The sequence below is a fragment of the Cherax quadricarinatus genome, chromosome 13, assembly GCF_038502225.1.
Source record: "Cherax quadricarinatus isolate ZL_2023a chromosome 13, ASM3850222v1, whole genome shotgun sequence".
Taxonomy (NCBI): Eukaryota; Metazoa; Arthropoda; class Malacostraca; order Decapoda; family Parastacidae; genus Cherax; species Cherax quadricarinatus.
This window is the reverse complement of record NC_091304.1, coordinates 16,455,125-16,470,124: the sequence shown is the minus strand read 5'-3', so window position 1 is coordinate 16,470,124 and position 15,000 is coordinate 16,455,125. Positions and strand designations below refer to the sequence as shown.

Genomic DNA, 15,000 nt, shown 5'->3' with positions numbered 1-15,000 from the left:
GTAGACTGTCTTATAACAAGAAACAATAAGTGGTTGATGGCATTTTCTTGAGACGATGTATCGTCCCCCCCCCCCCAAGGTCTTCATTGATGATGTCAACGATGTGATGATACATCTCAATAAAATACCCTAAACAGCCAATGGTATCCTAGCAGCACACCTGTGTCTATATTTTACGTTATGTCACATCAACACATAAATTTGTCCCCTCTCCCTCACCCACGGTGTGTGTGTGTCTCACCTCTCCCTCACCCACGGTGTGTGTGTGTCTCACCTCTCACTCACCCACGGTGTGTGTGTGTCTCACCTCTCCCTCACCCACGGTGTGTGTGTGTCTCACCTCTCCCTCACCCACGGTATGTGTGTGTCTCACCTCTCCCTCACCCACGGTGTGTGTCTCACCTCTCCCTCACCCACGGTGTGTGTGTGTCTCACCTCTCCCTCACCCACGGTGTGTGTGTCTCACAGACTGGGTGTCAGGTGCTGCACATCCTGCTCCACTACTTCCTGGTGTGCAGCTACTTCTGGATGTTCTCTGAGGGCCTCTACCTGCACACGCTGCTGGTGGTAGCCTTTGTATCGGAGGAGCGACTCATGAAGTGGTTTTACCTGCTGGGGTGGGGCGCCCCAGCTATCATCGTAGCTGTCTACGCCGCCGTCAGGGGATCTTCCACTCCAGACACTCAACAGTGAGACAATAGAATTCTCTCTTTTATGACCCTTGTAGAGTTTAATTTTAAGAATAACTTATATTAGATTTTTTGTTTTTTTTCTTGGCGATTTCGGTTCTGTCGTTGTTATATGTTTTAGAGGATAAAGTGCTTTACGGTCTTCAACGATTTTTTGTGTTTTGATGTGTTAGTTACTAGTTGTCAAGGGTATTTGTCGATAGGCACTTGGCTTGTTGTGTGGAATGGTGTGTGCGTGTGTGTGTGTGTGTGTGTGTGTGTGTGTGTGTGTGTGTGTGTGTGTGTGTGTGTGTGTGTCTGTGTCTGTGTTTTTGTGTGTTTGTTCATAAATTTACTACAGACAACAGAATAAACATACACATCAGAGACTGTAACACACGACAAACTCACAGCATCAACGTGAGCAAAAGAAACGTCTTCCACCGTTCATCCTCTACCACTGGTGGGCGAAACATCTCAATAGTAAAGACCTCCAAGTGTTGCACATTAATTTAATAATACACAAATTTCCCTCAAGTCTCTCACTGCACATTTTTTTTTTTCAAATCAGAGATAAATTTGAAAATTCAGATAAGTTAGACGTTACATCAGACTTGATGCTTTCCTACGACAGTTCTCCTTCACTAAACTTATTTTCCTGGTCAACCCAAACTTTGTTAGGCCCGGCAAAATCCGTCATATTTGCAGAAATAAGGGATGGAGGGAAGGGGGGAGGGAGGGGATGACTCGACTTCCTGCTGTCTAATGCCTTCGCGGAAATCCATTTGGCTCGCGTAAATTCCCCGCCTGTGCAAGCAAGCAAGCAGAGCTTTAAAAAAATCATTGTCAAACTGCCGGCGGAACGAGTCGCAAAATGCTTGTGAGTCTTGCTCGTCTCCGCTGAACCTCCCAGTTATTTACCTCCTTAAAAATTGCGTAATTTTTCGACTACATCCCGGGGCAGACTTAGTGAGGCGTGCATCTCCATGTCTGTGAGGATTATCATTCTCTCTGTCTCTGTCTGTCTGTCTCTCTCTCTTTCTCTCTTTAAAAACGTCTTTCCTTCTTGGCATTCCCACCCAAACAATGCCATTCCTCTCCACCTCTCGTCTACATAATTCATCCTGCCTGATGGAATATGACAGGGAAAACAGCCAGCTGTAATTCTCACAAGGTTCTTTCAGACACACGCACAGAGCGGGTGTTCCCACCATGTAACTATCACACAGGATAGGGTAATTATACGTTGTGGGTGTTCCCCACAATGTAACAGTTATGTAGAATAGGGCAGTAACAGTCTTAGGGTGTACCCAGTTTTCGTCATATACAAATCTGTCTATAGCAACTGCTAGATAGATTATAATCACCAGGCACTAACTCTGCTTATCCATTTATGGAAGCTGTTGGATAGAGGAGAGTCACTACACGCTCATCCTCTCTACGCCCGTGTGTGCGTCTATCCTGGCCAACCTGGTGTTCCTGATCAACATTGTCCGCGTGCTGGTGACCAAGCTGAGGGCCAACCACCTGGCGGCGACGGCAGACACTAGTGGCACCCGCAAGGCAGTCAGGGCCACTCTCATCCTCATACCCTTACTGGGGCTCCACTACGTACTTATGCCCTTCAGGTAGGTGGGGAGCGTGGTATGTGGTGTTGATGATTGGTGGGAAAGAGCCTTCAGCTTCTCTTTCGTCTACTCGTCGAATTGCAGCTCGGTTTCTCTGACAAAATTCTCGAAATGTATCAGATCTTCAGTCTCTCTAGGGAATCCTAAGAAAAAATCTAGCGCAGCTCCTTAGAATTTAATATTCAAAAATACTTATCTGCCGGCAGTCAGCTGAGAGACGGAGAAGATTGAGAGAATATATATATATATATATATATATATATATATATATATCTATATATATATATATATATATATATATATATATATATATATATATATGTATATATATGCAATAAGATCACAGTAAACAGGTGATTTTAAAATATGCAAAACAACCACTGTGAAAGAATAATGAAATTCCAAGCGCTTTCGTGACTACTCACATTGTCAAGGAACTATCCAAGGCAGCCAGCTTTCAAGATCAAAGTCTAGCGCAAGCTGGACTCCAAGGTATTGGTCCAGTGTGAGTAGATTGGTAAAGCACTGCGTACCTTGTTCAAAGGTTCATAGGTTCGAGTCTCCTTCAGCCAGAGATCAGTGTTTGTGTATATTTCGCCTGCTCTTGCGAATTCCTTGCATATATATATATATATATATATATATATATATATATATATATATATATATATATATATATATATGAGGGTCCCCATGACAGTTCTAGAGGTGGTACCTCCCTATATATATATATATATATATATATATATATATATATATATATATATATATATATATATATATAGTATTAAGTGCAGACAGCCAGCCTCCATGACAATCTGCAAGAGTCGTGACAAATCTATGAACGACTGGAATACAGGAAGACCCGCATCTCCTTAAATCTCTGAACAAAGGAAAGGCTTTGAGGCAGGAGATGACAGTGTGAGCCCAAGATTACTGTGTGGATGTGCTGCCCACCAGCGTTGATGCTCTATCCACCACCGTGGATGTACTATCAACCAGTGTAGATGTGCACCCGCCTACCATCACCTCTCACTAGCCTCTACCAACCTTTCACAGGGTGAAGATCTTCGTGAAAGAAAGCCACTACAGTTCCAGTCTTACAAAATAACCAACCAGGCTGTGACCAGTCACTACTCCCCCTCCTCTTGATCACTAGCAAAACCCTTAAGACAATAATCCCACATATTTAGACAGCCATTATTTACATTATCGTGATGGAATATCCACTCCAACAACCTACTCAGCCTTTTACACACGACTGCATTTTAATTTTGACGCGTATGTAAGAGATATTCTCCGCCGTAGTGCTAGCAATCAGACAAAACAAATAATGATCTCTAGATTGACGGCAGAGGTGTGAGAATAACTGGACGAGTGTTAGCTCTTGGGGGTGAAGGTAGCATCCTGGGGTGAACTTTAACCCCAGGATGGCTATGAAAAACATAACTCGCCGAGACTGGCAAGCAACGTAGCCGAGAAACTTATTGCGAAAAAAAAAAACTGAATGACGAACAAGTTTGGTGTCACTGACATATGCACCACCACTGGATGGTCTACCCACATCCCATCTCTGTTTCCTGGACAAAACAGAGGGTCTCACATCCCATCTCTGTTTCCTGGACAAAACAGAGGGTCTCACATCCCATCTCTGTTTCCTGGACAAAAGAGAGGGTCTTACAAGGCTGGCAAACTCAAACTTCCACTCGTCCTGGTTGAACCTACCATTTCAACAGAGCCTTAAACAACTCACGAAGCCAGTGTTATGTAACTTCATGGCAAGTCGCCGGAAGACAGCTCTTATACAGGAAAACTGGCAGTCATCATCTTCCATTTAACTCCGGCTGAACCTTTGTAAAGAACTTTGGCTCATCAGCAATCACACATTCACGACTGGCTCTCATTAACAACACATTCTCACCTCAAACAAACATTCCACACATTCAACAGAGCCATCGGAAGTTCTGCCTCGCAGATGACTCTCTCTGTTTAATGCCTGATATTAAGTCAAGTATACACTTGTATATTAAATCAAGTACATAATTGTATATTAAGTCAAGTATATAATTGTATATTAAGTCAAGTATATAATTGTATATTAAGTCAAGTATACACTTGTATATTAAGTCAAGTATATAACTGTATATTAAGTCAAGTATCCAGTTGTATATTAAGTAAAGTATACACTTGTATATTAAGTAAAGTATACACTTGTATATTAAGTAAAGTATACACTTTCATATTAAGTTTATAAAACTGAAGCTAATGTTTGAGTCAGACTGTGAAACAAGCTTGTGTAGGATAATATCTGCTGCCTCATGGTATTTAAAGGAGACCTGAACTGTGATCCTGTAGAATCCTTGCCAGAGAGAGAGAGAGAGTAAGAAAAAGAGAGAGTGAGATAGACAGATAGACAGACAGACAAACAGACAGATTGACTGACGGGCAGACAGACTGACAGGCACACACAGACAGAGGATGAAACGAGCTAATAATAACAATTCTTCCGTTTCTAACACTATTCCTTCTTGGCCATTTTCTTTACCTCTCTTTATTACTATTTATTCTCTCATTATTCTCTCTTCTTTAAGTACTCTTTCATTTCCTCTCCAGTTTTCCTTCCCATTTCTCTTTCCGGTCGTTTTCTTCCAAATTGCTTCCCGTTCACCTTCATTGAATCATTTATCAGTGTTCTCCTACACATTTCCGTTCTTTTCGTTTTTTTCCACTACCTTTCGTAATATTTTCCAGTTTTATGAGCCTTTTGCAATTTTTTGTGGGAAAAAAATCAGATTTTTCTTTTCTTTGTTTTTTTTTTCTTTATTTTCATTTTTCAGCTCGTTTTCTCTTTTTTTTTAACCCTTCTTTTTTTTCCACTTTCCATTATATATTTTTTCTCCCTTTCCATTATATATTTTTTCTCCCTTTCCGTTATTTATTTTTGTCCCTTTCAGTTTCTTTTTACTTTTTTCTCAATTCTTCTTCGTTTTCCAGTTTCTTAAATTATCTACGACTTGTTTCCTCAGACCGGCTCCAGGATCCAACGGTGAGCTGGTCTACCAGGTGGTCTCAGCCCTGGTCTCTTCCTTCCAGGTGAGTCAGGTGGTCTAACAGGTGAGTCGGGTGGTCTAGCAGGTAAGTTGGGTGGTCTAGCAGGTGAGTCGGGTGGTCTAACAAGTGAATCGGGTTGTCTAACAGGTGAGTCGGGTGGTCTAACGGTGAATCGGGTGGTCTAACAAGTGAATCAGATATTAAATATGCATAAACCTCACTGAGTCATTATCTACCTAGGAGAGTGCCAAGTTTACACCATTCTGTAACAGTTGTCTAGTTGCTTCACTAGATCCAACTGTAGCTACTTTCCTCTAGAAGTCTCTCAACTATAACTGCACTGAAGTGTTTCCTCTCGCCGAACACAGTGACACATTCACCGTGTCGAACTTCTGGGACTTTCTGTCTATAGAAATCCAGACAATTTCAAAGTTTCGAATTTCCTATTTTGTACTGCCATACCCATAAGCCAACTACGATTTATAAATGTGTTCTGGGATCCGTGATCTAGCGCAGCTGTAACAGCTGGGCCAGGATTGTTATTATTATTATTATTATTATTATTATTATTATTATTATTATTGTACACACCCTTGCACATTGCAATATGGTGTCTTCCATTCTGACACTGATAACAATTATTTAATTTAGTACTGTAATCTGATACACCTGTTAAGTTTTTCCACTTTATTCACCCCAGTTTTCCAGGAATCATATGCATCACAATTTTTTTTTGAGGAATCATACCTCGCCAAAAAAGACAATGCCTTTTTTGATTGACTTGCCCATTATTTATTGGGTTACACTTATTTAGGTACATATTTCTCTTAATTTCCTGTGGTGAACCTTGGTTCCTGCCACTTGATATGTTCCAATATAATTTTTATTCTGGGATGAATTATTATCACAATTATCATCAGGGAATTTCTTCCCTTTGTGTAACTTAACATTATTATGACTAGTTCGTAGTTGTACAAATTAACTCTTGGATACCCACTCTCATCTTTTCCAGGAAGACTCCTTTATGGTATTTATTAAATAGCCACTCTACAGTTCTGCTAGTCAGTTTATTTTGAACAATAGCCGGGTTACCACCTGGAGAAGACCCGGGCCTGGACCTACCCTGGCAAACCCACATGAGCTCAATATCCAAGCTGAACCTCCTGTACCATATTTATTACTTAATGTTTTAAGAGTGCTTTCCAATTTGACTCGAAACTGCTGTAAATTTTTATAATTGTGCTCTGAAATTTTTAAATTAACCACAATTGTCTACATTTTAAATTAACCACAATTATCTACATTTGGAAAACCTTGTATTAAGATATATGTATCACCTCTAGTCCTTGAAGGTAAAATAATTTTGTGACACATTCTATCATGTACAGTCCTGAATATAGACCAGAATTCTTCCCAGTTGTTTCCTGGATTAAATGTAGGTAAATACAGTTGTGGGAGCTTAGCTAGAGAGAACTTATTTATATTGCTAAGCTGGCTAACTGCATTACTTAGACTCATTATTTTAAGGCCATACCTTAATAATTCAATATTTGCTCTTCTCGCAAATATGTTGGGTGATCAAGAACTCCATTTCCTGTTCATCTGAACAATTTTTCAATAGACTCTTCATACTATTTATACACTAATTTGTATGATTCATATGTCTTTTCTAGTGAACCTAAATACAGTTTTGAACTGACACTGTTCACAGTTTAATCAGTGATTATCTCCATGCATTTATTATAAGCTCTAGTTACATGACCTTTCCCTGCATTCAGTGACGCTTTTATTGTGATGCTTTTATTGTGTGACCATTTCATTAATTTTTCAGAGTCCTCCATGGTTAATGAATTGATTAATCTTTGAACAATTAATTTGCACTGTTTTCAACACAGTGACACAGTGACACAGTGACACAGTGATTCACTTTCTGTAATACAACTTACCCTGAATAAATTCTAGTCAAATTTTCTGGCTTAGCATATTATGTATAACACAACTAAAAATCCTAGCCTCATTTGGGATTAGCAACTTAGTGACACTTATAATATTATTTGCATAATACATATTATTACATATTAATTTTATTGTGGACTATTCTCTTTTTAGTCACACAATATACACTATTACATATCAATTTTATTGTGCACCGCTCTCCCCTTAGTCATAAAATGTACATTATTGCACTATTATTTTTAATAGACACCAATAATTACTTCTTTATTATTGTCAAATCACACTGAATTATTTTAATTACTTGATCATAAGCGGTCATCTCTATTTCATTAGGATTAAGATCATTAAGGTCAAGATCATTAAAGTCAAGATCATTAAAGTCAAGATCATTAAGGTCAACATCACATCCGGTTTGAAGGACCAATAAGGGGCAAGAAATTATGAGGGGGATTATCACAAGAACACAATCTCGAAATTAATATTCCACCCACACTCAGGGGAGAACTCCTGACACATAAACAAATTGCAACTTGCTAAAGTTGATGTATCTAGGAGACTTGTGAGACTTTAGGAACATCTGGTAAACAATGTCCTTCAATACCTACCAATTCAGCTCCCCAATTAGTCAGGAGGATTTGGCTAATTTTGTATTCTGAAATGCCCTCAACCATTCTGGGATAAAGCGTAAAATCATTTGCTCAAATTTTGAGGGGCTCGGGATCTAGTGGGAGGACTTCTTGACGTAAGAACGAAGAATATCTAACACAGGAAACTCACGAACACTTGTCTGTGCTCGTAGTAACCACGGAACCCAACTTCTGCACTCTATAATTACCTTGTTTGAGTCTTGTCTATTTCATCTAGAAGACGACAAAAAATAGCTGATTGATTCAGGCGAGTTGACGAAAATAACGCAAGCAGGTATAGTTCTCAGTCTGGTCAGCCCCGACTCCACAACTAGAATGGGTAGTCTCTGTTTGTGCAGCCTCTGGTGTGTAGTCTTGCGCATATAATGCAGTTTCAAAATGTAGAGAGACTAATGGGACAATGAGTCTGCTTTGTCTTTATGTTTATACGTATTCTTAATGCAGTCCAAAATGCTTCCCCAAGCATTCTCCTCATTTTTTTTCTCTCGTATACATCATGTTTGTTGCCGTTTTCTGTGATCCTAGAGCTGGCGTGGCAAAAATTCCATTTCTCCTGTGTATGGAAGAGATGGTAATTCCCAAGTAATAGCAACTCCAACTTTGTGGGAAGGAAATCTTTGAAGTTGGAATATACCAGCTTATGCTGGCAATGTAAAGCACTCTATTAGAAGCCGATCCTGTGTGACGGAGTATGACAGGGAAAACCTAACTACCTGGAGTTTACCTGGAGAGAGTTCCGGGGGTCAACGCCCCCGCGGCCCGGTCTGTGACCAGGCCTCCTTAGGTCAGTGTCCCAGGATGCGACCCACACCAGTCGACTAACACCCAGGTACCCATTTTACTGATGGGGAACATAGACAACAGGTGGAAAGAAACACGTCCAATGTTTCTACTCTGGCTGGGAATCGAACCCAGGCCCTCACCGTGTGAAGCGAGAGCGTTAACCACCAGGCCACCAGAGCCCTAGCTTTTGTTCCCACTATGCAGTTAGTATATAGAATAGCGTAGCAGAACATTGCTGGATAAAAGTTACCCATTTGCTTAACGATTCTAATTAAAATTGCAGGGAAGAGTGGTCGTCCACAAAAGCTGTACCATCACACATTGCTCTCGTAAGAACACTAATACTTAATCATTTTTTGCCAGTATTACGTTAAGACACTTAAATGCAGTTTTATTGATAGATTAATGCAATCTATTAACTTTAAATGTCCGCTTTTGTTTATTAGTTATTAAAGCTAAGCCTTGAGGGAGAGAGGGGAGGGGAACGGGGGTCCAACAGGACACTACCCCAGGACACCAGCATTCTTAGGACTAATCAATCCATGCGATTAAATGTCTGTATATTCACTTGTTTATACTTCTAACAAAAGCTTTTCACATGTTCAGAATTATATATATATATATATATATATATATATATATATATATATATATATATATATATATATATATATATATATATATATATATATATATATATATATATATATATATATATATATATAGTCCTGTGAGTGAGTCCTATATTCCCTCAGCTACTGCGAACCTAATGTCAGTTGCCTTATCACCATCGCTTTGTCCAACCCTTAGATAAAATGCCTCTCGTGGGTAGGCAATCGGTCGGCAGACACTCGGCTGCCAACCCAGCAGTACGACTGCCAACCCAGCAGTACGACTGCCAACCCAGCAGTACGACTGCCAACCCAGCAGTACGACTGCCAGCCCAACCACCCGGATATTATACTCTCCTGTCCCTTTTTTTCCAGGGCTTTTGTGTGGCGCTGCTGTTCTGCTTTTGTAACAGTGAGGTGAGTCAGCCCATTTTATTTCCTTTATCATCATGGCTTTCATAATTTCTAGCAGTTTTATGGGGTTGTGCGTTCAGCATTATTTACACTGTAAGAATAGTTTTATCTGTTGGTATATTCAATATTCATTTGTTGAAAAGAATATATTTCTTGTTTAGAGTCATTGTTTTTTTAATATGTAAATTTACGAACGTATTCTTTACAACTTGGAATATGTTGACTTTCATATTCATTATATGCTCAACTCTGTACTGTCCGCTTTCTAAGTCCCTTCTGACACCATTCTTTACTTTCTAGTGCTTTCTAGGACGCTCTTAGTTCATTTAACACAGCCACGTCTTAGTTTCTAGATGTGTCATTTAACACTTCCTGATTTGTGCTAACACCTATTGACATATATCACCAGATAATGCATTCTGACTACGTCGTCTAATCGCTCAACACTTCCTAACACTGCTCAACACTTCCTAACACTGCTCAACACTTCCTAACACCGCCTAACACTTCCTAACACTGCTCAACACTTCCTAACACTGCTCAACACTTCCTAACACTGCTCAACACTTCCTAATACCGCTCAACACTTCCTAACACCGCCCAACACTTCCTAACACTGCTCAACACTTCCTAACACTGCTCAACACTTCCTAACACTGCTCAACACTTCCTAACACTGCTCAATACTTCCTAATACCGCTCAACACTTCCTAACACCGCCCAACACTTCCTAACACTACGTAGCACTGCCTAACACCACTTAAGCTAACCTCCTGAACTAAGGCATCTCTTTCCTAGGTGGCACTAGCAGTGAAAAAGCGATGGCAGCAGTTTCAGTTCAACAGAGGACCAACCACCATCTCCTTCACCAACACCTGCGTCGTCTCTCTTAATGTTAGTAGCGTCTGCCTGCCTCTACTGCTGCTCTGTCTGCCTGTACGGCCGTCTCTACTGCTGGCTCTACCTGACTTTACTGCTGCCTCTACCTGCCTCTACTGCTGCCTCCACGGCCGTCTCTACTGCTGCCTCTACCTGCCTTTACTGCTGCCTCTACCTGCCTCTACTGCTGCCTCTACCTGCTTCTACTGCTGCCTCTACCTGCCTCTACTGCTGTCTCTACCTGCCTCTACTGCTGCCTCTACTGCTGCCTCTACTGCTGCCTCTACCTGCCTATACTGCTGCCTCTATCTGCCTCTACTGCTGCCTCTACCTGCCTATACTGCTGCCTCTACCTGCCTACACTGCTGCCTCTACCTGCCTTTACTGCTGCCTCTACCTGACTATACTGCTGCCTCTACCTGCCTCTACTGCTGCCTCTACTGCTGCCTCTACTGCTGCCTCTACTGCTGCCTCTACCTGCCTCTACTTTTGCCTCTGCCTCTACTGCTGCCTCTACCTGCCTATACTGCTGCCTCTACCTGCCTACACTGCTGCCTCTACCTGCCTCTACCTGCCTCTACCTGCCTTTACTGCTGCCTCTACCTGCCTCTACTGCCGCCCTACCTCTAGTGTTGTACCTGTTGCTCTAGCTGTATGTGTTAGGTAAAAGGACACAAGTGCTGCTAATGTGACATTTTATTGTGTCAACGTTTCGCTCTCCAGGAGCTTTGTAAACCTGTTACAAAGAATGCAAGGATACAAAAGGAATATATAATAACGTGAGGTGAAAGAGCAGAAGCATTGCAGTGGGCCTACTGGCCTATGTTGTAGGTAGGTAGTAGTAGTAGTAATTCTTGGTTGTTGTGTGAGAGTAGAGTTTATTGATTTGAGTAGAATTCTTACTAATATCTCAGAAATGACGAAGCTTCCTTTATTTTGTTTTATAGGTTCTCAAATGTCGGTTAAAGATCATTCAAGGCATTTATATCTGCCGAAATTTGCTTCTGTGATCACCAGGCGAGCGTCACTATATTTCTTTTGATGATTGGAGGAGTTCCTGCGCTGTACCCGTGAGTTGTTCATCTTGTCGTTTCTTCATGTAATGATTTGTTCACTGAGACGTGTTTATAAGGTTCGTGCTGTTTCATCGACGTATATCTTGTCACAGCTTCCGCAAGGGATTGTGTAAACACCGGCGTTGATCGTCTCAAGGTGGATGTGTTGGTTGCGATAGTGACTCTAGTGTTGGCTTGTGGGGACTTTGATGGCTGTTGTTTAAAATGATGTTAGTGTGTGGTGAATTGGTGGTTTGCAGGGCTCTTGATGAAAGAGGGAGGAAACTGTTGGTCAGTGAAGGCTTGGTGTATGTATACACGTTTCACGTCTGCAAATTCGGTGCGTTTCTTAGGAAAAATCTGGTGATGATACTTCGTTTGGTCTTAGTATCCTGACTGGAGTAGAAGTGTACGAGATAGTTTTTGTTTGTAGGCCGCCTGTAAACATTGCCACAATAAAATGTCACATTAATTGCACCTGTGTCCTTTTACCTGACATACTGTCGGTAACTCAGCCATTCTTCTTAGTAGTGCCCGTTGCTCTTTCTGATTTTTTGAGTTTCACCTAAGTATCAAATTTTACCTTTGTCTGCAAATCTAATGTTGTTTGTACCATTACGTCTAGTGTTGCTTGTACCAGTACGTCTAGTGTAGTTTGTACCATACTTCTAGTGTTGTGTTTACCAGTACCTATAGCGTTATTTGTACCACACTTGTAATGGTGTTTGTAACAGTACCTCTAGTGTTGTATGCAACAGTCGAATGACCCGAGTAAATTGCATGTACTTTTTTTTTTAATAATAATTCGGCACTGTGGATTAGAATCAAGGGTCTTTATCCCTCTACAATTTCTTTACCCTCCTGCCTCCCCGGGTCCAAGATATCAGTGAACACTCTGTGTCCACATCTTTATAAATGGAGTCAATTTTTAAGCATCATTTCTTTATTTAGTGACCCGAATTTCAGAGAAAGGTTAAAAAAGAGTCGGGGCTAGACCCAACAGCAAGCATTTATAGAGCAGCACATACTCTATATAAATACTCTATAAATGCATTACAATGCCTTGCTGTTGGGTCTAGCCCCGACTCTCTTTCCTTTCTCTGTAATTGTTTTCCTCTCCCCCGTCTATTCTTCAACTACCCCCCACTTCCCCCTAACCACTAGTGGGTTCTTACCTGTGAGTCTCGTCTGTTCTCTTCTGTAAAGAATGACTTAGTTTTATTTTCGGAGCATTTTTGTTTTGTTATGCAACGTCAGCAATAATAAAGTCCGGTGTGTCATCGTCTGTGTTGATATTTGTGCTGAACGGAATCTGTTCTGATTTAAATAATTTTCAGGTACTTTTTTTTTTATCTATAATTTCTACTACACACACACACACACACACACACACACACACACACACACACACACACACACACACACACACACACACACACACACACACTTGAAACTAAAGAAAGCTCACAGACTTAAAACAGGACAAGGATCAAGAGAGACATGATAACGATATACAGAATACTAATTGGATTTGATAAGGTGGAGAGGAATAGACTTTGCTAGAGGCACCACGACACTGTGGAATCCAAAGTCAAAGTCGAGTTAAAGGGATGTCAGGAAATAGTTTTTCGGACTCAGGATGGTCAGGGAGTGGAATTACCTGGACGACATTATATTAAATACATAGCTTCAGGAATAGGTATTACAGAACTCACGATGCTAGGAGGGAGTGATCCCGGTAACGGGCGGTTGAAGAGACAAGGCCAGACTTAATTCAGGGAATTAGAGCACAGATCCAATTCAGTTCAAGATCCCCTCACCAGCATCAAGGAACCGCCTTTGAGGGGCACAAATAGGTGAGTATATACACAAAACGTGCATTACATATGAATTTCTGGCTTAGGTTGTTGAGATGTACTCTGAGGTGGTACGTTCACTCACAGGATGAGTGGTTGAAGTAAGGCGTAGCTCACAAGTACTAAAACAAAACACACTCGACAAGAGACCATTATTAGTACCAGCGTCTCACTTACGTGGAAGTGAAACGTCGTAAAAATTAACGCTTCCTTTCGCTGAATATATATTTTTGTTTACAACAGGACGAATGACACTGACCAATAAACTCGCCTTTTTTTGGGGTAAAAATCTCAGTCTTCTTTTTCTTTCTCGTCTTCCCCAGGGTTCCCAGGGTCGGGCATCCTCCGTCCTGCGCAAGTCTTCAGCTCTGAGAACGACCTTCACCCGCGCCCAGCACCGCAGCATCTTGGAGATTCCCGGAGAGTCTCCTTGGGCCAATACAAGAAGCATCGTCATGGACAACCCCAGCAGAAGTGTCGTGGAGGAGGAAGATTATTTCGGCTCTAGAGAAGACTGTGCCGCAGAGGACCAGCGTTCAGCGGAGCTGCGAAGGGATTCTTGCGCATCTAGTGTTGACTTCGATGTTGGAGGGGCTCTGTACGCGACGCAAGCGGAAAGGAGCGCAGTAAGACAGGGTTGTGGAGACATAGTTGTGGAGACTCATTGCGTTCGAGGAATTGAGGGAGATGAGATGGAGTGTCCGAACATCATCGTGGTTAAGCCAGACCGCTACGCGATGTTGGAGAGCGGGACGGGGATGTCCGGTGGTGAGGGAAGTTGTGTTGGTGAAGGGAGGAGAGGAGGACTGCTGAACGCTGTTAGCCAGACAAAACAAATCCCTCGCGAAGTGCTGGAGTTGAAGCCAGTCAAAGCCACCGTCCATCAGTGTTAGGATAGTCACCATGCGCCAAGTCGCAAACAGCAGGCTAAACAATCAACGATCGTGGCCGCGATCAGCGGGCAGGAGGATCGAGTCTTTACCTCTTCTTTGCGTTGAAAGAAACCCACGCACGGGTTTTGCGCTTGTGCGGAAATCAAATACAAACAATAGCAATTCCAGCCAGATATATTTCTGAGTAGACTAATCTCTGAAAAATGACTTAAATTAAGAAAAAATGTAAAAAAAAAAAAAATGTCTGACAAGGACATAATGAAGACGTAACGAAGATGCATAGCGAAGAACGTAAAGAGAAAAAAAAACATAAATAAAAAATAAAGAGTAACGAGAAAAGATTAATCAACGCGGTTATAAAAAAAAATTTAAAGAACATAAATTTATGAATAAAATTATTAAATGTAAAAGCCAACTCTCGGAATAAAAAAAAAAAATAATTTACAGCAGATTACACACGTGTAAAAATAAATTTCCAATTTACATAAATATTTACAAAATGTCCTCGGTGATTATATATATCAACTTGCTCGGGTAAATAAAAAACTTTGCCTAGCCA

The 15,000-nt window shown here is 41.1% G+C and overlaps 1 protein-coding gene across 1 annotated transcript in view; it reads left to right on the top strand.

Annotated features, from left to right (window-relative positions):
- The window catches only part of LOC128688485 (calcitonin gene-related peptide type 1 receptor-like), a 90,498-nt gene extending 75,505 nt beyond the window's left edge, over positions 1-14,993 (top strand). Inside the window, exons 9-14 of the mRNA XM_070084554.1 lie at positions 469-689; positions 2,069-2,296; positions 5,323-5,389; positions 9,720-9,761; positions 10,557-10,652; positions 13,872-14,993. Coding sequence (XP_069940655.1) covers positions 469-689; positions 2,069-2,296; positions 5,323-5,389; positions 9,720-9,761; positions 10,557-10,652; positions 13,872-14,441 — 1,224 coding nt within the window. The 3' untranslated portion in view covers positions 14,442-14,993. The remainder of the gene's footprint in view (positions 1-468; positions 690-2,068; positions 2,297-5,322; positions 5,390-9,719; positions 9,762-10,556; positions 10,653-13,871) is intronic.
- The last annotated feature ends 7 nt before the right edge of the window (positions 14,994-15,000 follow it).